The sequence below is a fragment of the Panthera onca genome, chromosome B4 (genome assembly GCF_046562875.1).
Source record: "Panthera onca isolate mPanOnc1 chromosome B4, mPanOnc1 haplotype 2, whole genome shotgun sequence".
Classification (NCBI taxonomy): Eukaryota; Metazoa; Chordata; class Mammalia; order Carnivora; family Felidae; genus Panthera; species Panthera onca.
In genome coordinates this window covers 29,174,221-29,199,382 of record NC_138345.1, presented here as the reverse complement: position 1 = coordinate 29,199,382, position 25,162 = coordinate 29,174,221, and the positions used below count along the sequence as shown (strand labels likewise).

General features: G+C 34.8%; 1 protein-coding gene across 3 annotated transcripts in view; it reads right to left on the bottom strand.

Annotated features, from left to right (window-relative positions):
* Positions 1-25,162, bottom strand: part of LOC132695414 (coiled-coil domain-containing protein 7-like) — a 134,682-nt gene that overhangs the window by 84,256 nt on the left and 25,264 nt on the right. For 2 of the 3 annotated variants that reach the window (XM_078450290.2, XM_078450292.2), the window contains exons 5-6: positions 6,764-6,784; positions 6,393-6,425 (exon numbers count right to left, since the gene is read on the bottom strand). The exons of the other annotated variant lie outside the window; for it this stretch is intronic. In XM_078450290.2, coding sequence (XP_078306416.2) covers positions 6,393-6,425; positions 6,764-6,784 — 54 coding nt within the window. The remainder of the gene's footprint in view (positions 1-6,392; positions 6,426-6,763; positions 6,785-25,162) is intronic. 3 annotated transcript variants of the gene reach the window in all.

The following is a 25,162-nucleotide window of genomic DNA, read 5'->3' as shown; positions in this document are numbered from 1 at the left end:
ATAAAAAAGAAAAAAAGCTTCTGCACAGCAAAGGAAAGAATCAACAAAACTAAAAGGCAACCAGTGGAATGGGAGAAGATATTTGCAAATGACACATCAGATAAAGGGTTAGTATCCAAAATCTTTAAAGAATTTACCAAACTCAACATCCAAAAACAAATAATCCAGTGAAGAAGGATGAAACTTATTCCAGGGAAGAAGACGTGAATAGACACTTTCTGAAGAAGACTTCCAGATGGCTAGCAGACACATGAAAAGATGTCCAACATCACTAATAATCAGGGAAATATATATCAAAACTACACCAGTCAGAGTGGCTAAAATTAACAACTCAGGAAACAACACATGTTGGCAAGAATGTGGAGAAATGGGAACCCTCTTGCACTGTTGGTGGGAATGCAAACTGGAAAACAGTGTGAAGATTACTCAAAAAATTAAAAATAGAACTACCCTATGACCCAGCAATTGCACTACTGGGAATTTATCCAAAGGATAGAGGAGTGCTGATTCATAGGGGCACATGTACCCCAACGTTTACCACAGGACTATCAACAATAGCATATTATGGAAAGAGCCCAAATGTCCATAAACTGATGAATGGAAAAAGAAGACGTGGTGTACATATACAATGGACTACTACTCAGCAATGAAGAAGAATGAAATCTTGCCATTCACAACAACATGGATGGAACTGGAGGGTATTATGCTAAGTGAAATAAGTCAGGAGAAAGATGGATACCATGTTTTCACTCATATGCGGAATCTGAGAAACTTAATAGAAGACCATGGGAGAAGGGAAAGAAAAAAAATAGTTACAGAGAGGGGGGAAAACCGTAAGACTCTTAAATACAGAAAACAAACTGAGGGTTGATGGGGGTGGGGGGGTTAGGTGGGTGAGAAAAATGGGTGATGAGCATTGAGGAAGGCACTTGTTGGGATGAGCACTGGGTGTTGTATGTAAGTGATGAATTACAGGAATCTCCCCCTGAAGTCAGGAGCACACTGTATACACTGTGTGTTAGCTAACTTGACAATAAATTATATATAAAGAATGGCCAAATAAGATAAGAACACAATATATAAATAAATTTTTAAAAAATAAATTAAAAAAATAAAGAATTCATAAAATTTAAATAAACATTTTTTAAAAAGAGGATTCTTATATATCTTCAAAAGCTTGACTGTCCAGTTTTGCTGTCTCCACTGAATAGGCTGGTAAAACAAGGGCTTCATAACAATATAATAAAATATATTGTACTAAAAAATAATAAAAAATAAAATAAAATAAAAATCCATTCTTGGGGCACCTGGGTGGCTCAGTCAGTTTAAGCGTCCAACTTCATCTCAGGTCATGATCTCACAGTTCATGGGTTTGAGCCCCACGTTGAGCTCTGTGCTGACAGCTCAGAGCCTAGAGCCTGGAGCCTGCTTCGGAGTCTGTCTCCCTCTCTCTCTGCCCCTCCCCCACTCACACTCTGTCTCTCTCAAAAGCAAATAAACATTAAAAAAATTAGGGATGCCTGGGTGGCTCAGTCGGTTAAATAACTAGCTCTTGATTTCAGCTCAGGTCATGATCTTGCAGTTCATGGGTTTGAGCCCCACATCGGGTTCTGCACTGATGGTGTGGAGCCTGCTTGGGATTCTCTATCTCCCTCTCTCTCTGCCCCTCCCCTGTTCATTCTCTCATTCTCTCCCTCTCTCTCTTTCTCAAAATAAATAAACTTAAAAAAAATTAAAAATTGGGGCACCTGGGTGGCTCAGTTGGCTAAGCATCTGACTTCAGCTCAAGTCATGATCTTGCGGTTTGTGGGTTTGAGGCCCACGTCAGGCTCTGTGCTAACAGCTCAGAGCCTAGAGCCTGTTTAGGATTCTGTGTCTCTTCCTCTCTCTGCCCCTCCCCTGCTCATGCTCTGTCTCTGTCTCTCAATAATAAATAAACGTAAAAAAATTTTTTAATTAAAAATCCATTCTTCATTGCTGTGCTTACAATAGTGGAACATTTCTGACAGGTAGCATGTTAACCTTTATCAATGGAGGGTTATAGACACTACAAAAAGAAGCAGGTTTGTTCCTAGTTCTGTCATCTCTCTCTGCTTAATCCTAGGGCACTGCATAGTATACCTAGTAGAGCTCACCTCCAAAAAGTTACAATAGCACCACCCCATAGGTGTCTTCCTCACAAGGTCCCTGGCATGGCTCATTCCCTCAGGCAGCTTCTCCTAGAACTTCTTACAAAATCTTCCAGTGCAGAAACCCCTTCAGGAATCTTTCCAGCATACCACCCTTGGAGACAGCAAAAGGAACAGCACCTCTCCAGAAGATGGCTTTCCCCAGTACCAGAGAGGATGGCTTCCCAATGTATCACCCTTATGACCAGCTTCCCAGTAAGTCCTGGTTCCACCACTATGGCACCCCAGAAAACTCAGTGATGACAGCTGCTCCTTCTTCACAAGTTCTGGACCTTAGCCCTGGGTTAGGGACAGGGTAAGGATGGGGGTATTAAGATTTGTTCCTTCTTTAAGTACTTTGCTTCCATCCTATCAATAGAGGCTGTTCCTTATATCTTCTATCCCTATATTCTTTAGAGTTGCCTTTACCTCTTGGTAGGGATTCTCCTATATTAGTAATTCTTTATGTTGAACTTTCCCTATTCAAATTACAGTGTAGTTTTTATCTTTTGATTAGACCCTAACTGATACATTGCATTTCCTGTTAAGAATTCAATTTAAACATGAGTCCTTTCTGGGAGAAGAGATGATATCACAGAACTAAAGGAATATGGAATAGACAATGAGATTATCAGCTACAAGATTTCATCAAAGACACCTACTTGGCACAGGTTCCAGCAGAACCACATAGCCTATGTGCTAATCCTACATTTCTCTAGTGCAGCTCACCACACATTCTGAAGGCTTCAACATGTATCTCTGTTGATGTAACATGACTGCAGGCATTAGCCTCACCAGCATGTACTATCAATGAAATGTGTCAGCAATAAAAACAAGATTATTCCAAGATTCTCAAATGTTAGTATACATAATAATCCTCTAAGAAATCCTATTAAGGGGCGCCTGGGTTGCTCAGTCAGTTGAGCATCCAACTTTGGCTCAAGTCATGATCTTGTGGTTTATGAGTTCGAGCCCCACGTCAGGCTCTGTGCTGACAGCTCAGAGCCTGGATCCCGCTTTGGATTCTGTGTCTCCCTCTCTCTGTTCCTCCCCCACTCGCACTCTGTCTCACTGTCTCTCTCTCAAAAATAAAGAATAAAAATTTTTTTTAAAGAATTCCTATTAAAAAGGCATATTGCTAACCTATACACATACAAAAAGAACTTTAATTCAGGAACTCTGACATGGAGTTCTGAAATGGGCATTTGGAACAGGTATCTTGGGTAATACTTAAACATGATCCATCAAACATATTTAAGAAACCATTCATCAAAAGTCATAAGATAATACAAACACATTGGCAATGTATCTAATACACATCAAATTTAGTAATTATTCATAATAATTAATTATGGATTTAAAAACTGAAAAATTTGGAATTCTAGATCAGAAGTTTAGTTCTATACTAAAGGTTCCTCCTTGTGAATATGAATGCATACACCAGGATTTCAGAAATACTGGAAATGATGGTAACTGGCACTAAAGTGTAAATAGTAGATACAGAGAAAGATCAACATATATGAAAGCTATTTAGGACATAAAATCAAAAGGACTCAGGAATGTATTGAATATTAAGAAATCAAGTTGTCAAGGTTAATCGCCACGTTTCTGTTTTACCCAACTGGATAGATATTACTACCATTCACTGAGACAGGGAACACTGGAAGAAGTGTAAGTTTAAGGGTAAAAAAATTATTGGTTTTGATTCATTGGGTGTGAGGTGAAATAGTCTAGTAGGCAATTATATACCCATCTGGAGTTTAGAGGATGATTTTGAGCAAGAAGTGTACATTTCTAAATTACCAGTATAAACGTAACACTTAAATTGAAAAACCAGTTGTGGTTGCCTAGGGGGTAAGTTTAAAGTAAAGAAAAGAAAAGGAGGATATAGAATGAAATCTCAAGGCGCTCAAATATTTATTGGTTATAAAATAAAGGTGGTTCTAAAAAGGAAACAGCTAAAGAGGTAAAACAGTAGCCAAGAAAGCGTAATTCACAAAAGTCAAAGAAATAGTGTTTTAAAAATGACGAAATGATTGACAATGTCAAGTATAGCTAAGGTGAAGAAAATTCCTATTGAACTTGACAATATAAAAGTTTCATAGAACCAAACAGAATGTTTTCTTTATTATGGAGAGAGAATCTAATCAGGGTAGGCTGAGAAATGCTTTGGAAGAAAAGAGTATATATAATAAATTGATGCCAAAAAATGAGCTCTGAAGTTTCAAAGTATGGCCCTCAGCTAAACTGTTAAGTTTTTATAGAAAATCCACAAAAACTCCAATTATTTTTGATAGCCCTAGTTGGCTCTTTCAAGGAGAGAACATCCAGATTAACCTCTTCACTAGATGCCAATTTATCAGCTAATAATTTTTTTTTATAAAAGACTCAACCAGTTTTATTGTCCCTCAACTATCTTCAAGGCTTTTCCTCTCCTCACTTTTATAAATCTTTGATTTTGCCTTTATTTAAAAAAAAATAATTTTTTTAATGTTTATTTATTCTTGACAGAGAGAGAGAGAGAGAGACAGAGCGTGAGCAGGGAAGGGGCAGAGAGAGGGAGACACAGAACCCAAAGCAGGCTCAAGGCTCTGAGCTGTCAGCACAGAGCCCAACATGGGGCTCAAACCCATGAACCATGAGATCATGACCTGAGACGAAGTCAGATGCTTAACCAACTGAGTCACCCAACAGTAATGTAATAACTATTTCCCTTATGAGTAAATTTGCATAAATTTTTTTTAAAGATTGGTTATGAAGGGCAAAAAAGAAATAGGCCAGTAATTGGAGGGAATGTGGCATCAAATTAGAGAGACATGAGTATATTTAAAACCCGAAAGGAAGAAAACAATTGGTTAGGAAAAGTTTAATATGTGAGAATGATTAATCAATTTCTTAAGATAAGATCCAAAACAAGTAAAAGAATGAGTCTTATGTAAGAAGAGGAACAATATTTGTTTAATAAGAAGAAAGGAGGAGTGAATGAGCATGGATTTAAATAAGCTGTTTGGTAATTTAGGAATTCTAACCGGTGGCTTATATATCAGGCATTTCAAGTGACTCATTGAGAGTGTAAATGAAAATGGGACTGAGGGAATATAGGTTTGAGATGATGGCTGAAAAGGATTGAAATTCATTTCAGAAATGCAATAGAATTGCCAGGCAATATTCAAAAAATAATTATGTCTGAATAATCATGTCACTTTCTTCATCATTGTTTTACAACTAAGCTAAAGGCCCAAAAAGTAAATATTTGCATTTATTCAAGTTTAAGTTTTGTTAGACAAATGCAATGAAAAGAGAAAGAGGTAAACAATATTAGGAAGTTAAGAAATTCACTGTGATTAAGTATCTACTGTCTAAGCTAAAAAGAAAAATAAGTAAAAAATACTGCAGGAAGGTAAAGGAATGAATGAACCAGTAGTCTTGATGAAGTCAAAGAATGGCCAGAATAGTATTTAAAGCAATAATTGATAAGTCAGAAATTTTTAGTTCAAGAATGAGTTTCCTGGGGTTGACTGAGTGGCTCAGTCGGTTAAGCATCCAACTTCAGCTCAAGTCATGATCTGACAGTTCGTGGGTTCAAGCCCCACGTCTGGCTCTGCACTGACAGTGTGGAGCCTACTTGGGATTCTCTCTCTTCCTCTCTCTCTCTCTTCCTCTCCTCCACTCATGCTCCCTCTCTCTTTCAAAATAAATAAATAAACTTAAAAAAAACAGCATAAAGTCTTTCCCAAAATGGAATTAAAAACCCTTAAGGTTAGAGACCGATAGTTTTCAAAATGGTCATAAAACATCTGAAAATCTAAAGTATAAAAAAAATCATGAAAATACCATTAAATTTAAATAAAACCAATATAAAATTGTATAAGTAAGCATATTATAATATCATACATGTTTTTTAAATACAGGAGAAAGGTTTAAGCTGATATAAGTTTTTCCTTGTCACTTACTCTTTTACATAAATTAGGAAAGAATGATAATTAAATTTCCATTATTTATTTTTAAGAGAAAGAATGTGTCAAACTCAGAGCATCTCAGATACATGCAGGAATGTAGTGTGTAATCAAGGAGAAACATTTTATTCTAACCTTTTGTTCCTTCTCTACCTAAGTCAAAAGATTATAAACAATAGTTATTCAAAAAATCTTAACTAATTTCAAATTGATTTTCAAATGAGACAAAATATCAATTTAATTCACAATTAAGAAATGTTATACTTACCTCCTCCATCTGATTGACCTGTAGCTGAAACCACTTTAAAAAAGAAAGAAAGAAAGAAAGAAAGAAAGAAATACTTATTGACAAGTTATTCAAACATGTGGGTGGGTACAGGTGTGTGTGTGTGTGTGTGGGTGTGTGTGTGTGTGTGTACTTCATCTATCAAATATTAGCCATGAACTAAACATCATTTATCCTAGGGTTCAGAATTGGGCTAATGCAACATACAACTGGAATATAACATTTTAAAATTTATATAGTTGCAAGTTTGGGAGTTCTTTTTACTTCCTCAAAACTTAGAAACCTCTTCTTCATTAGTGTATATTTCTGTATTATAATTTCAGTAGGCTTAAACTGTAATATATTGAACATACCTTAAAAAGAGATTCCAAAATCTGGAAAATAAAGTTTTAATTAAAACATTTAAATATAAAATTATTCACTATGTTATGATATGATAAACTATTTAATTCTCTATAATTTTCAATAAGAAAAATATACAAATTATTAAAATAAAACTGTAAATCTACAATCCAAGATAACATTTTTATAATTACAGATATAGTTTTTAGTACATCATGCATAGACAACTCAGTTCTAGAAAACTGTCCACCATTATAGATATATAGTATGATACCCAAAAATAATGTACATTTTTTATTTCATATATTAGTTAATATAAATAAGGAATAAAATTAAGATTTCTCTTGGAAGAGATTTTTTTCATAAAGCATAGAGTATAATAATGAAAAGCATTATCATAAGAACATTATCTCTTCAGTAAAACTTGCTCTGTTGAAGGGCCTAAAAATTGAGATACAAAATATTATATTACTACTTGATATTTTTAATAGGAAATGCATACAACTGGTCTGGGAGACTGTGACAGAAACTGAATATCCAAAATGAATCACACAATCCTAAATACCAATATTTACCACTTAGAAAATATAATGTTCAAATGATTACATTTGAAACACACACACAAAGGCCCATTCTATCACATCCAGATAAAAGTTCTGAATTACATTGTTAAAAAAAAAATTAGTACATTCATTAGAGCAGGAAAAAAGTTACTTAAGTGAAAAATCAGACTAGTCTAAAAATTTTTTTTGCCATACTAACACTAAATCAATAGTTCAAAAAGTGTAGTCCCCAAACCAAGAGCATCAGCATCACCTAAACAATCATATTTGTTAGTAATGTAAATTCTTAGGCCTCATCCCAGCCAACTGAATCAAAAACTCTGGGAGTAGGGCCAGCAATTTGTGTTTTAACTGGCCCTCCAATTGATTCCATTGCATGCTAAAGTTTGAGAATCACTGTGCTAAATAATAAGAAATCAAAAATCTAAGCAAAAAGGGCTGAGATCCTCAACAAAAAATACCAAAGTAAATAAATATCCATGTCTGAAGAGAAATATTTTTAGTTGCATAAGGATTTAGAAACTAATGTTCACTGAGGCACACTACCTTGGAATAAACTCATTCTTTCCACTATCAAGAGATTCCAAGGTTCTCAAAACCTCCTTTCCTATCTCAGAAGATGATAGGAAACCATCATATATCAATTCACTCATTCATTATAGCCAGAGTCCAACAATTATTTAAACCACTAAAAGCCCAGAGAACAAAGACTTTCTCAACTACTGAGGAAACCTACATCTTCAGTTCTAGTAATGCTGAACCTAGAACACTACTGATAAAAGTGGAGAATGAAAACTGACCAGAAGTGAGGAAAATCAATTTTACACAAACACTAAACAGAAAACGAAAATTCTATGAAAATGTAGAGGAACGTATATAAAGTTCCCAGGAAAAATATTAAACTTCTATTCTAATTTTATTTATCATTTAAGTGTGAAGCCAAAATGAAACTGTTTTCATAAATTCAAAGGCTCCCAAATGATTTCACCACACATTCTAACCTAACAAACAACAACAAAATTTATTCTTAGAAAAGTAAATGTAAGAAAAAACTATAGGCAAGGTAATCAGTATATACCTTACTCTTTTGTTTGTTTCAAGTTTTTATTTAAATTCCAGTTAGTTAACATATAGTGCAATATTAGTTTCAGGAGTAGATTTAGTGATTCATCACTTACATGTAACACCCAGTGCTCATCACAAGTGTCCTCCTTAATACCCATCATCCATTTAACCCATCATCACCGCACCCACCTCCTCTCCAGCAACCCTCAGTTTGCTCTCAATAGTTAGGAGTCTGGGATGCCTGGTTGGCTCAGTTGGTTAAAGAGAACAACCTTTGATTTTGGCTCAGGTCATGATCACACAGCTCATGAGACTGAGCCCAGCGTCAGGCTCTGCACTGGCAGCATAGATCCTGCCTGGGATTCTCATTCTCCCTCTCTCTCTCTGCTCATGCTCACTCTCACTCTTTCTCTCTTTCTCTTAAAATTAATAAACTTAAAAAAATTATAATTGACTCTGTTTTATGGTTTGCCTCTTTCTCCCCCCTATGTTCATCTGTTTTGTTTCTGAAATTCCACATGACTGAAATCATATGGCATTCGCCTTTCTCTGACATTTCATTTAGCATAATACTCTCTAGCTCCATCCATGTCATTGCCAATGGCAAGATTTCATTTTTTTGATGGCTAATATCCCATTGTGTGTGTTTGTGTTTGTGTGTGTGTGTGTGTGTGTGTGTGTGTGTCTGTGTGTGTATACCACAAATTCTTTACCCATTCATCAGTTAATGGACACTTGGGCTCTTTCCATAATTTGGCTAGTGTTGATATATTGCTGCTATAACATAAATATCAGGGTGCATGTATCCCATTGAATTAGTATTTTCATAGTCTTTGGGTAAATACCTAGTAGTTCAATCACTAGATATTGGGGTAGTTCTATGTTTAACTTTTTGAGGGACCTCTATACTGTTTCCAGAGTGGCTACATCAGTTTGCATTTCCACCAACAGTGTAGGAGGGTTTTCCTTTCTCTGTATCTTTGCTAATGTCTGTTGTTTCCTGTGTTATTAAATTTTAGCCATTCTGATAGGTGTATCTCACAGTTTTGATTCATATTTCTCTGATGATGACTGATAGTGAGTACCTTTTCATGTGTCTGTTAGCCATCAGAGTAAATACCCTACTCAAAAAACTATTAATGGGGCTGGCTCTCAATGCCACTGTAATAAAAAGCTTCCTAATGAAAATATGGCATAATATTTTTTAAGTGAAATAATAAGCTGTAACTAACATTCAGATAGGCATAGTGTGTCACTGAAACCAAGAAAAGAACATTTCAAGAACAAAATGTTCAACAGAGTTATATTTGCGGAGTTGTCAAGAGTCATGAACAATGAATTTAACACCATGGAGTTAGGGGGAAGCAGTCATTACTATCATTACAGGACTAGTTCAAGGGACATTGGGGCAGAAGTCAAACTGAAGTATAAATGAAGGGGAGAAAAATTAATATAAGTATTAACAAGAGGACTATTTGGGAAAAGGTAGAGCAATATAGGAAAGCACTAGAAAAAAATGTACACTCAATGGAAGGGTTTTATAAAACTTTAAAAGCCAACAAACATTTTATTTTTTCCTATGAAATTAACATACCAAAACAACATGCCCTAGTTGCTAAAATTTTCTAAAAGGGTAGAATATATTTTGATATATTTATAGGCTATTTGTATTTCCTTCTGTGTGAAATGCCTTTTTATTTCCCTTGAGCATTTTCTATTGATTTATCTTATACTTATTATAAATAAATGTTATTTATATATTCTGGATAATCCCTTGTCACTTATATGTTATCTAAGCACTTTCCCCTATTTGAACCTTCTCTTGTACATCTTTTTATGAATCTTTATACACTAGAGGTTTTAATTTTAATATAGTTGGATTTATCCAACTTTCTTTTTATGACATATTTAATCTTGTAATTATTCATTTCTCTAGGTCATAAAGACAGTCTCTAAATATTGTTTCTAAATATTTTTGTTTTTTTCTTCTACATTTAGGTCTTTAATTCATCACAAAATGGTTTTTTTATATATACTATAAAGTAGGGATCAACTTTTGTCTTTTCGTTATCCCAGAGCCATTTATTATACAGTAATCCTCTCCTTGCCTACAGTTTCACTTTCCAGTTTCAGTTACCTTTGGTCAACCACTGTCCAGAAGCAGATATCCCTGCTTCTGACATATCATCAGAAAGTCAACAGTAGTCTTACAGTATGTCATAATGCCTATATCATTCACCTCACTGCATCTCATTAAGTAGATATTTTATTATCTCATTTATAAGAGAAAGGGTTAAGTACAGTATAATAAGATATTTTTAGAGACCTCATTCACATAATTGTTATTGTTATGTGCCCTAATTTATTAATAGTTGTTGTTACTCTCTTACTGTTCCTAATTTATAAATTTAACTTTATCATAGGTATGCATGTATAGCATAACACACAGCATGTATGTGTGGATGTATGTATGTGTGTGTGTGTGTGTGTGTGTGTGTATGTATGTACTATCCATGTAGGCATCCCACTGGGGATCTGAGAACATATCCTCCACAAATCCACAGATAATGAGGGATTATGTACGGTACTAGAGGTCATTAGTAACATATTCCATATATGAAAGGATCTATTTCTGAGTTTTTATTCAATTCCATTGGTCTATCTAGTCTTGCACCAAAAGTACACAATTATAATAAATATAGCTTTATAACAAGTTTTGATATCTGCTAGGGCAAATTGTCTCATTTTGTTCTTTTTCCTCAGACCTCATTTGTCTATTCTTGATCCATTGAACTTCTATATAAAATCCAGAATCAGTTGTAAATTTGCATCAAATAAGACCTATTTTGGGTATTTAGAGAGTGATGACAGCAAAAATGGTAGAATAGGGAACTCAAAGGGCCTATCCAACATGGAAACATGAAAACATGAGCAAAAACTGTCATGACCAAGTTTCAGAACTCTGAAAAATAGTCAAGGCTTTACAGGAACCAAGTAATGCTGAATAAATTAAAATGTGACTTAAACACTGTAGGAGAACTTTGTGACATTTCAACAGTCTTGCCCTCCCCTAGTACAATGGTAGTCATAAAGTTGACAACCTCCATTTCTGATTTGGGTATGTGGTTCTAGAGGAAACAAAGATCTATTGCCAAGGAACTTTGTTTGTCTGTTTTGACCTTTCTGAGGGTTCTCTGAAGGACTTGCAGTTTTTGCCTTTGTTTCATCTAGCTCAGAACTCTCTCGTGGCAAAAAACAAACAAACAAACAAACAGCTGAGTGGAGGGAATTACTCAAAAACACTGAGAGGAAAATGAACAAGCCACTGCTCCCTGTAGAAAAAGACTGCAGTTGTGGCAAATAATATACATGTCAAAATCCTAGAAGAAAAAGCTATAGCAACAGTAACTTTGGAAAATAAGGATTTTGAAAAGATCCCATATACAAGAGGAATCTAGTGAGCCACATACTTACCCTGGCCAGGATTCATGCTCACAAAATATCTGAGTGACACTAAACTTTCACCTCTGGCTTATCTTTAGCTCAACGCAAACAAAAAATGAAGGCTAACTCAAGATTTGTAAACAGCTTAGCTAAGTTTTGAAGGAGGGTCCCAACACAGATCTAAACTTAAAGGAACAGGAAAAATGTTTTTCTCCTTTTATTTTTTGTGGCTCAAGGCATATAAGAAAATCTTTGTCAAATATACTACCTGACCACAAGCTAAAGGCACAGAAACTTGAGAGATGAAATATATTAAAGAATACAGATCTTCAAGATAGTTTATTTTTATTGTTTTGTTTATTTTAGAGGGAGAGAGAGAGAGAACGAGCAGGAGAGAGGGGCAGAGGAGCTTGACATGACCCTGCAATCATGACCTGAGGTGAGTTGGACACTAAACCAACTGATCCACCAAGGCACCCCTCAAATAAATAGTTCAAATTTCTGATTTCCAATCTGGATTGCAAGGAGTCATATCAATCACTCTGTCCTAACAATAAAAGCTGAATGAACTGAAAATCAACAATTCATCTTATGTCCATCACAAAATTGAGGTCACAGAGCAAATCACAGCATCAAAAATGGAAGAGACAGACAGGTGATACTGAGAATCATAAATTCCCAGAGCAGAAATCCCTAAGAACAAATCTCCCCAAATTTGACTTGTAAGTAGGGATTTATATGAAGTAAAATGAACAAGAGATCTTTAATAAGATTAACAACTGTTTTCTTCTCAGAAACTATGGACATCAGAAGGTAGCGTGATGGCATATTTTAAATGCAATTAAGAAAAGAATACTATATGCCAAGTGTTACATACCTGGCAAGATTATACTTCAAAAATGAAGGAGAACTTAAGAAAAGATAATGCCATAATTAAGTGTGAGAAAATTATGGATAAAAAATTTAAAATATGACATCATATACATAAACTGCAAAGGAGGGAGTAAAAAAGAACAAAAAGAAGTTTTTTAGAATGTGTTTGACTTAAATGACTGGCCACTTAATAGAGACTGTTATGTACTTAAGATGTTATATATGAACTTCATGCTAACCACAAACCCAAAATCTATAAAAGATACAGAAAAAAAGAGAAAGAAGCCAAATGTAACACTAGAGAAACTCATAAATCACAAAGAAAGAGAGAAAGAGAAGAATGAAGCAGAGAAGAACTACAAAAAAATTAAATAAATTTTAAAAATTAAATAAATATAATTAATTAATTAATTAAATGACAATAAGTACATACCTATCAATAATTACTTTAAATATAAATGGCCTAATTCTTCAATCAAAGACATAGGGTGGCATAATGGATTAAAAAAAATAAAAGAACCATCTACATGTTGCCTATAAAAGACTCAACTCAGACCCAAAGACACATGCAGACTAAAAGTGAAGTGATGGAAAAATATTAACCATACAAATGGAAGCAAAACAAGAAGTAATATTTACATCAGATAAGATAGTTTTAAACAAAGACTAATAAAATACAAAAAGGGCATTACATAATAATAAAATAAAGAGAACAATCAAACAAGAGAATATAACAATTATAAATATCAATGCACCCAATATTAGAGCACCTAAATATGTAAAGCAAATATTGACAGACATAAAGGGAGAAACTGATTATAATACATTAATAGGAGGAGACTTTAACATCTCACTTACATCAATGGATAGATCATTCAGGTAGAAAATCAATAAGGAAACAGAATCTCTGAATGACACATTAGACTAGTTGGACATAACACATATATAAAGAACATTCCATCCAAAATAACAAAATACATATTCTTCTCAAGTGCACATGGAACATTCTCCAGAAGACATCATATTAACATATGACACAAAACAAGTCTGGATAAATTTTAAAATACTGAAATCATACCATGCATCTTTTTCAACCACAGTGGTATGAAACTAGAAATCAATCATAAGACAATGAAAAGAACACGAACATGTAAAGGCTAAACAACAGGCTACTAAACAACCAATGAGTCAATGAAGAAATCAAAGAAAAATGTAGAAATATATGGAGACAAATGAAAACACAATTGCCCAAAATCTTTGGGACACAGCAAAATCAGTATTAAGAGGGAGATAGTTAGCAACACAGGCCTACCTCAAGAAACAAGAAAAAGCTCAAAAGCAATCTAACCTTACATTAAAATGAACTAGGAAAAGAACAAACAAAGCCCAAAGAGATTAAAAGTAAGAAAATAATAAGATCAGAGTACAAATAAATAACATAAGACTTCTTAAAAAGGAAAAGATCAATGAATGAAACCAAGAGCCGGTTCGTTAAAAAGATAAACAAAATTGATAAGCCCTTAGCCAGACTCATCAAGGAAAAAAAAAAAAAGAAAAACTCAAATAAAATCAGAAACAAAAGATAATAAACAGCTTACACCACAGAAATATAATGCAATATAAGAGAAAACGATGAAAAATTATACATCAGCAAATTGGACAACCTAAAAGAAATAAATAAATTCTTAGAAATTGAATCAGGAAGATAGAAAATCTGAAGGCCAATTACTAGTATACTAGTAATGAAATTGAATCAGTAATCAAAAAATTGCCAAAAAAATAAAAGTCTAGGACTAGACACATTTATAGGTGAATTCTGCCAAGCACTTAAAGAATAGTACTAATTCTCATACTATTTCAAAAAATAGAAAAAAAAAAAAAGGAAAGTTCCCAAATTCACTTTATAAGGCCAACATTATTCTAATATCAAAATCAGACAAGGACACCACAAATAAAAAAACTATAGGTCAATATCTCTGATGAACATAGATGGAAAAATCCTCAGCAAAATACAGGCAAACCACATTCAACAATACATTAAAAGGATCATTCACTGTGATCAAGAGGAATTTATTCTGGGGGTGCAAGAATGGTTCAAATTTGCAAATCAATGTGAAACTTCATATCAACAAAAGAGAAGGATTAAAATCCATATGATCATCCCAATAGGTGCAGGAAAAGCATCTGACAAAAATCAACAGCCATTGATGATAAACTCTCAATAAAGTGGGTTTAGAAGAAACATACATCAACATAACAAAAGCCATATAGTTAAAAAAAAAAAAAAAAAAAGAAAAAGAAAAGGAAAAAAAAAAAACAGGGCTGGGGAACCTGAGTGGCTCAGTCAGTTAAGCAACCAACTCTTGATTTTGGCTCAGGTCATGACCTCACAGTTTGTGAGATTGAGCCCCGCATCAGGCATGGAGCCTGTTTGGGATTCTCTCTCTCCTCTCTGCCCCTCCCCACTCTCAAAATAAATGGATATTAAAATTTTTTAAATGGCTAACATCATACTCAATGAGGAAAAATTTGGAGCTTTTCCCTTAAGGTCAGGAACAAAATAGGATGTCTACTCTCACCACTATTGTTCAACATAGAAAGAAGTGTTAGCTATAGCAATCAGGCAAGAAAAAAAAAAAAATGCAAGGCATCCATTTTGGTAAGGAAGAAGTTAAACTGTCATTATTTCCATATGGCATAATAATACACACAGAAAACTCTAAACTATTAGAACTATTAGAAATAAGAAATTAATTCAGTAACATTGTAGTGTATAAAAATAATACTCAGAAATCTGTTTCATTTCTATAAACTTATAGAAATTAGCAGAAGGAGAAGTTAAGAGAACTTACAATTATACCAAAACAAAAACTAAATACCTAGGAATAAATTTAACAAAGGTGGTGAAAGACATGTACTCTGAAAACTATAAAACACTTATGAAAGAAATGGAAGATGACACAAACAAATGTAAAGATATTCCATGCTAATGGATTGAAAGATTTAATATTCTTAAAATGTCCATACTTCCCAAAGCAATCTGCAGAGTCAACACAATCCCTATCAAAATACTAACATACTAGCATTTTCACAAAACTAGAATAAATAATCCCAAAATTTATATAGAACCACAAAGACTGCAAATAGCCAATGCAATCTTGAAAAAGAAAAACAAAGCTGGAGGTATCAGAAGTCCAGATTTCATGATACACTACAAAGTGGGGCAGCTGGGTAGCTCAGTTGGTTGACCATCTAACTTAATTTCTGCTCAAACTCTTAATTTCTGCTCAGTGATGATCTCAGTGTTTTGGGATCGAGTCCCACATCAGAATCCATGCTGAGTATGGAACCTGCTTGAGATTCTCTCTCTCTCTCTCTCTCTCTCTCTTTCTCCCCCCTCCCGCCCCCACCGTGCCCTTCTCACTGCTTGCATTCTCTCTCTCTAAAAAAAACAAAACAAAACAAAACAAAAAAGATACACTACAGAGCTGTAGTAATGAAAACAGTATGATACTGGCACAAAAATAGACTCATAGATCAATGGAACAAAATAGAAAATCCACAAATAAACCCTGCTTATATGGTCAAATAATCCACAACAAAGAAGGCAAGAATATACAATAGGGAAAGACACTCTCTTCAATAAATGGTGCTAGGAAGACTGGAGAGCTATATGCAAAAGAATGAAACTGAATTTTGCACAGCTAGAAAATTGATCTGAGGATTAACACAACAATCTGCATAACTTGAGCCACAGAATTCAATAGGTACACAGCAGAGAGGTGAACTGGGGGAGAGAGAAACCACAGAGGATAGGGAGCTGTTTTTGCAGATAGAGGAAACATAAAAGGGGGGAGAGTGCAGGAAAAGCACTCCCCCAAAAGTAGCTAGAGAGAAAGAGAAAGAGTGGAAATACCCACAAGTGACTGAACAAGAAAGGGAGAAAGGAAAAAGGAGATGGTTTCAATACCATTAGCACTCTATAAACAGAGGAACACAGAGTCTGGAAAAAACTCCACAGCTCAATACCTGATGGAGCTCTGGTGGGAAGGGTGAATCCTCAGGAGCAGACAGTGAGGTCCGAGGGGTCTACAGCCCACATGGGGAGAAGTGATTCCCCTGCCAGGAGGGAATTTGGTAGAAGCCACAGAGCCTCCCTACAGGCAAAGGTCCCAGCGGACCCCAGAGAACAGCCATGTTTGCTGGTATTGGAACAAAGACACCAGGGTGCTTCAGATGAAACCTGGCACTGGCTGTGTGTTGCATTTGCCATAATCTCTGAACCTCTGCTGCCATGCAATCACAGGAACTTTTTCTGGGGCAAGTAGGCACCATCCACAATCTCTGAACCACTGCAAAAGCATGACCACACAAACGTTCCCAGGGGCAAGCCGGCAGCCAGCCATTGCCCAGCAAGGGCGTCCCCTAGAGGGTCAGAGTTGATGCTGCAGGGCTCTCAGAAGTGAAGGGTATGGAAACACAGCCCCATATGAGATATAATTCATGAGGAAGGTGCCACCTGGCAGGCTGACAGTTTGGATATGTACAGTGTAGAAACAGGAAGTGGATGGAAGCTGGAGACAAAGGAGGGGTACTTGATGACTGGTTGTTGAGAACACAGAGTTCTGACACCAGAGACTGGGAAGCTGGGTGACATCAATTAAACCTCTCCCATGCATGCATGCCACACCAATCCACCCCAGTCACCTAAGCAGAGCCACATAGTGGGAGAACAGAGCCATTACACCAAGCCTCATCCAACTGTGCCAACCAAGCTCAGGCCCTAGAGCACAAGTCTGTCTGCCTGCTTAGTGTACGAACTATAAAGTGCTTCATAGTTAGACTTCTAGGGGAAACTGGATGTAATTTTATTGGGATTTCATTCTGTTTGCTGCTCCATCTATTCATTACTTCTTTATTCTGTTTTCTTTTTTTTTTGTTGTTTCATTTATTTTTCTTTTCTTATTCTTGGATACAGAAAAAGAAAAAATTTATTTTTATTTTCTGCTTTTTAATTTTTTTAATTTTTACTATATTTTTTTATTTTTGGAAATGTTTTATTCTATTTTACTTTCTTCATTTCATTTTATTCCATTATATACTTTTCTAAAGTTTTTAAACATTTCCTTACTTTTCTTTCTTTCCCTTTTTCCTCTATTCTATCAAGCTTCTTTCAATAACCAGATGAAAACACACTAGGATCTAGCTTCCTTTATTTAACTTTTTATGTTGTTTTTAATTTTTTAATTTTAATTTTTTATGTTATTAATTCTTTTTCTTCCTCCAAAAATGACCAAATGAAGGAATTCATCCCAAAAGAAAGAACAGGAAGAAAGGACAGCCAGGGACTTAATCAACACAGATATAAGGAAGATGTCTGAACTAGAATTGAGAATCACAATAATAAGAATACTAGCTGGGGTTGAAAAAGCATAGAATCCCTTTCTGCAGAGAAAAAGGGTTAAAATCTAGTCAGGACAAAATTAAAAATGGTAAAACTGAGATGCAATCTTGAATGGATGTCATGGCAGCAAGGATGGATGAAGCAGAGCCATGAATCACCAATATAGAAGGTGAAATTATGGAGAATAATGAAACAGAAAAAAAGAGGAAAACTAAGGCAAAACAGCACGACATAAGAATCAGAGAACCCAGTGACTCATTAAAAAGGAATAACATCAAAATCATAGGAGTCCCAGAAGATACAGAGAAAGAAAAAAGGGTACAAGATCTATGTGAGCAAATCACAGTGGAAGCCATTTCTAACTAACCTAGGGAAAGACACAGACATCAAAACCAAGAAGCACAGAGAACTCCTGTGCTTCAACAGAAACTGACCATAAACAAGGCATATCATAATCAAATTCACAAAATACATAGAAAAGGAAAGATTTATGAAAGCAGCAATGGAAAAAAAGTACTTAACCTATAAGGGAAGATAGACCAGGTTCATAACAGACCCATCCACAGAAACTTGGCAGGCCAGAAAGGCGTGGCAGGATATATTCAACTGAACTGGAAAAATATACAGCCAAGAATTCTGTATCCAGTTAGGCTGTCATTCAAATATTGCTAAAATGTCAATACTACCCAAAGCAATCTACACGTTCAATGCAATCCCTATCAAAATTGCACCAGCATTCTTCTCAAAGCTAGAATGAACAATGCTAAAATTTGTACGAAACTAAAAAAGACCCCAAAAAGCCAAAGTAATGTTGAAAAAGAAAACCAAAGTGGAAGGCATCACAATCCCAGACTTTAGTCTGTACTACAAAGCTGTAAGAATCAAGACAGGATGATATTGGCACAAAAACAGACACATAGACCAAAGAAATAGAATAGAGAACCCAGAAATATACGCACGAATGTATGGCCAACTAATTTGTGACAAGGCAGGAAAGAATATCCAATGGAATAAAGACAGTCTCTTCAGCAAATGGTGTTGGGAAAACTGGACAGCTACATGCAGAAGATTGAACCTAGACTACTTTCTTACACCATACACAAAAATAAACTCAAAATGGATGAAAGACCTAAACATAAGTCAGGAAGCCATCAAAATCCTAGGGATAAAGCAGGCAAAACTTCTTTGACTTCAGCCACAGCAACTTCTTACTCAACATGTCTCTAGAGGCAAAGGAAACAAAAGCAAAAATGAACAATTGGGACCTCATCAAAATAAAAATCTTCTGCATGGAGAAGGAAACAATCAGAAAAACTAAAAGGTAACTGATGAAATGGGAGAAGATATTTGCAAAGACTTATCAGATAAAGGATTAGTATCCAAAATCTATAAAGAACTTATCAAACTTAACAGCCAGAAAACAAATAATCCAGTGAAGAAAAAGCTAAAAGACATGAATAGACACTTTTCCAAAGAAGACATCCAGATGCCCAACAGACATATGAAAAAATTCTCAATGTCACTCATTATCAGGGAAATACAAATCAAAACCACAATGAGATACTACCTCATACCTGTCAGAATGGCTAACATTTACAACTCAGGCAACAACAGATGTTGGCAAGGTTGCAGAGAAAGAGGAACGCTTTTTCACTGCTGGTGGGGATTCAAACTGGTGCAGTCACTCTGGAGAACAGTATGGATGTTCCTCAGAAAACTAGAAATAGAACTACCCTACAACCCAGCAATTGCACCACTAGGTATTTATCCAGAGGATACAGGTATGTTGTTTCAAAGGGGCACATGGACCCCAATGTTTATAGAAGTGCTATTGACAATAGCCAAAGTATATGGAAAGAGCCCAAATGTCAATTGACGGATGAAGGGATAAAGGATAAAGAAGGTGTGGTGTGTATGTGTGTGTGTGTATACATACATACATATATGTATGAAAGAGATTTAGACACACACACACACAATGGCAGTATTGGCAATCAAAAAGAATGAAATCTTGCCATTTGCAACAATGTGGATGAAGCTAGAGTGTATTATGCTAAGCAAAATTAGAGAAAGACAAATATCATATGACTTCACTCGTATGTGGAATTTAAGATACAAAACAGATGAACATAAGGGAATGGAAGCAAAAATAATATAAAAGCAGGAAGGGGGACAAAACATAAGATGCTCTTAATTTAGAGAACAAACTGAGAGCTGCCGGATGGGTTGTGTGTAGGGGGATGGGCTAAATGGGCAAGGGGCATTAAGGAGGACACCTGTTGGGATGAGCACTGGGTGTTATATGTAGGGGATGAATCAATGGATTCCACTCCTGAAGTCACTATTGTACTATATGCTAACTAACTTGGATGTAAATTAAAACAAATGAATGGATGAATGAAACTGGATCAATTTTTTTACATAATACATGCAAATAAGCTAAAATGAATTAAAGACCTAAATGTGAGACCTGAAACCATAAAAATCCTAGAAGAGAATGCAGACAGTAATTTTTTTTTATTTTTTTGACACCAATGATAGCAACATTTTTCTAGCTAGGTCTGCTAAGGAAAAGGAAATGAAAGCAAAAATAAACTATTAAGATAACAACCAAATAAAAAGCTTTTTCACAGCAAATGAACCATCTAAAAACAAACAGACAATCTACTGAATGGGAGAATACATTTGCAAATGATATATCTGATAAGGGGTTAATATCCAAAATATCAAAGAATTTATACAATTCAAAACCAAAAAGAAGAAGGAAGAAGCTGTGAAGGGGGAGGAGGAGGGGAGGAGGAAGAGGAGGAGGAGGAAGGGGGAGGAGGAGGGGAGGAGAAAGAGGAGAAAAAGAAGGAGAAGGAGTAGGAAGTAAAGGAGGAGGAGGAGGAAGTAGAGGAGGAAGAGGAGGAGGAGAAAAACACAATCCAATTTAAAAAATGGGCAGACTGAATAGACATTTTTCCAAAGATGACATACAGATAGCCAATAGACACATGAAAAGATGCTCAATATCACTAATTATCAGGGAAATGCAAATCAAAACCACAACAATAACTTCACAGCTATCAGAATGACTAGTATAAAAAAGAGAAAGAAATAATGAATGTTGGAAAGGATATGAAGAAAAGAAAACTCTTGTGCACTGTTGGTGGTATTGTAAGTTGGCGAAACTATTGTGGAAAACAGTATAGAGACTCCTGAAACAAGTTAAACATAGAAATGCCAATCTGATTTTTGAATGCAGAATTTAATCTATATTTAATGTAACTACCTACCCAGAAGGATTTATTTCTGTCGGTTTGCTATTTTTCTGTATATCATACTTTTTAAGAAACTCAGTTCCTCTATTAATTCCTTTTGTTTAGTTTAATTTTTTTTTGTAATATACTGTTTTGGTTCCTTTCTCATTTGCCTTTTTTGTATATTTTAAAATTATTTATTAGTAGTTACCTTAGGGTTACAATGAGTATCATAAACTTTTATAGTGTGAATTAGTGCTAACTTAAATTTAAAATTATACATCTCTGTTCCTATACAGCTTCACCCTCCCCTTTTATTGTCATGAAGTAGGCTTTTACACATTGTGTGCTCATTAACATAGATTTATAAATGATTTATGTTTTTTGTCTTTTATATTATATGAAAAAAGAGGATTCAAAAACCAAAAATGTGTTATTTTTTGTATTTTATATTTAATTACATAGTTACTTTCTTTTTAATTTTTTTGAGTATATTTGACACACAATGTTATATTAGTATCAGGTATACATAGTGATTCAACAACTCTGTAAGTAATGCTACACAAATGTAGCTACCATCGATCACCATGCAATACTATTACAATACCACTGATTATATTCCCTATGTTGTACCTTTAATTCCCATGATTTTATTGATTCCATAATTAGAAGCCTATATCTCCTACTCCCTTTCACCCATCTTGCCCATCCTCTACCTCCTCCCCTCTGGCAATCAGTTTGTTCTCTGTATTTATAGATCCGATTCTGCTGTTTCTTTATTTGGTTTTTCAGATTCCACATATAGTGAAATCATATGACATTTGTCTTTCTCTGTCTGACTTATTTTACTTAACACAGTATCTTCTAGGTCTATCTGTATTGCCAAAAATGGCAAGACCTCACTCTTTTTTATGGCTAAGTAATATTCCACTGTGTACATACTACATCATCTTTACCAATTCATCTATTGATGGACACTTGGGACTGCTTTGATACCTTGGTGATTGTAAATAATGCTGCAATAAACATACGGTTGAAGATATATTTTCAACTTAGTATTTTCATTTTCTTTAGTAGAATATTGAATAAACACAGAATAAATATTCTGTAGTAGAATTATTGGATCAAATGGTATTTCTAACTTTTTGAGGAACCTCCATACTATTTTCCATTGTGGTTGTTAAAGTATAATGAATCTGAACTAATTAATAATAATTTAGACATACCTTTTTATTCTTTTAAGTTGGGAGATATATTTGTATATTCTTGGTATTTAAGGACTATTTAAAATTAGAATGTCATAAAAAGAAATTTAACATTTTAGAATATGAGATTTAAGTATATAAAAAGAAATCACATTTTTTATTCCATTAAAGTAATTGCAATTTTCATGTTACACGTTACACAAAACTACCTGGCAAAAAAAAAAAAAAAAAAAAAAAAGACAAACTTTCTACTGTTTATTTCTAAGATATTAATTTAAAAATTTGTTTAATAAAATGAGATTATAGATAATAAACCAGTAGTGGAGACAAAATGATATACTAAAAAATGATTCAAGTAAATTAAGTCAGGGCAAGATGTGGGAACAGATCCCCCAAAAAATGGCAATCTTATACCCAAACTTGTTAATTATTATACTAAATACATACATTCAAAACACTCCAACTAAAGGCAGTTATCACCAGACTGAAAATAAAAAAAAAAAGGTTTGTCTATATGAAACACATTTCAAATAGAAAGATATAAATAGGTTAAGTAGAAGAGATACTATGACAACACTAATCATAAGAAAACTAGAGTAGCTATATCAATATCAGACAAAGCAGACTACAGGATGAGAAATATTACCACAGACATATGAACTACTATTTCATAATACCAAATGGTCAATTCATCAAAAGGGCGTAATAAATTATTGGATTCACCCAGTGCTCATCCCAACAAGTGCCCTCCTCAATGCCCAACACCCATTTTCTCCCCTCCCCTGCCCCTCCATCAATGTGGTTTGTTCTCTGTATTTAAGAGTCTCTTATGGTTTGCCTTCCTCTGTGTTTGAAACTATTTTTCCCCTTCCCTTTTTCCCATGGTCTTCTGTTAAGTTTCTCAAGTTCTACATATGAGTGAAAATATACGGTATCTGTCTTTGTCTGACTGGCTTAATTCACTTAGCATAATACCCTCCAGTTCCATCCACATTGCTGCAAGTGTCAGGATTTCATTATTTCTCATTGCAAAGTAGTATTTCATTTTACATATAAACCACATCTTCTTTATCAATTCATCAGTTTCCATAATTTGGCTATTGTTGAAAATGCTGCTTTAAACATTGGGGTACACATGCCCCTATGCATCAGCACTCCTGTATCCTCTGGATAAATTCTAGTAGTGGATTGCTGGGTTGTAGGGTAGTTCTATTTTTAATTTTTTTGAGGAACCTCCACACTATTTTCCAGAGCAGCTGCACCAGTTTGTATTCCCACCAACATTGCAAGAGGGTTCCCATTTCTCCACATCCACAACAGTATGTGTTGTTTCCTGAGTTGCTAATTTTAGCCACTCTGACCGGTGTGAGATTGTATCTCAATGTGATTTTGATTTGTATTTTCCTGATGATGAATGATGTTGAGCATCTTTTCATGTGTCTGTTGGCCATCTGGATGTCTTCTTTGGAAAAGTGTCTATTCATGTCTTCTGCCCATTTCTTCACTGGATTATTTGTTTTTCAGGTGTTGAGTTGGTAAGTTCTTTATAGATTTTAGATACTAACTCTTTATCCGATGTGTCATTTGCAAATATCTTCTCCCATTCCGTTGGTTGCCTTTTAGTTTTGTTGTTTCCTTTACAATGCAGAAGGTTTTATCTTCATAAGGTCCCAATAGCTCATTTTGCTTTTATTTCCCTTGCCTTTAGAGACGTGTCAAGCAAGAAATTCCTGTGGCTGAGGTCAAAGAGGCTGTTGCCTGTTTTCTCCTCAAGGGTTTGGATGGTTTCCTGACTCACATTTAGGTCTTTCATCCATTTTAGTTTATTTTTGTGTATGGTGTAAGAAAGTGGTCTAGTTTCATTCTTCTGCATGTTGCTGTCCAGTTCTCCCAGCATCATTTGCTAGAGAAACTGTCTTTTTTCCATTGGATACCCTTTCCTACTTTGTCAAAGATGAGTTGGCCATACATTTGTGGGTCCATTTCTGGATTCTCTATTCTATTCCTTTGGTCTATGTGTCTGTTTTTGTGCTAATACCATACTGTCTTGATGCTTACAGCTTTGTAGTACAGACTAAAGTCTGGGATTATGATGCCTCCCGCTTTTTCTTTTTCAACATTACTTTGGCTTTTTGGGGTCTTTTCTGGTTCCATACAAATTTTAGGATTGTTGGTTCTAGCTTTGAGAAGAATGCTAGTGCAATTTTGATAGGGATTGCATTGAACATGTAGATTGCTTTGGGTAGTATTGACATTTTAGCAATATTTGTTCTTCCAATCCATGAGCATGGAATGTTTTTCCATTTCTTTGTGTCTTCTTCAATTTCTTTCATAGGTTTTCTACAGTTTTCAGCATACAGATCTTTTACCTCTTTGATTAGGTTTATTTCTAGGTATTGTATGGTTCTTGGTGAAATTGTAAATGGGATCGATTTCTTGATTTCTCTTTCAGTTGCTTCATTATTGGTGTATAAAAATACAACCTATTTCTGTACATTGATTTTATATCTTGCAACTTTGCTGAATTCATGTATGAGTTCTAGCATATTTTTCATGGAGTTTTTTGCGTTCCCCATGTAGAGTATCATGTCATCTGCCAAAAGGGAAAATTTGA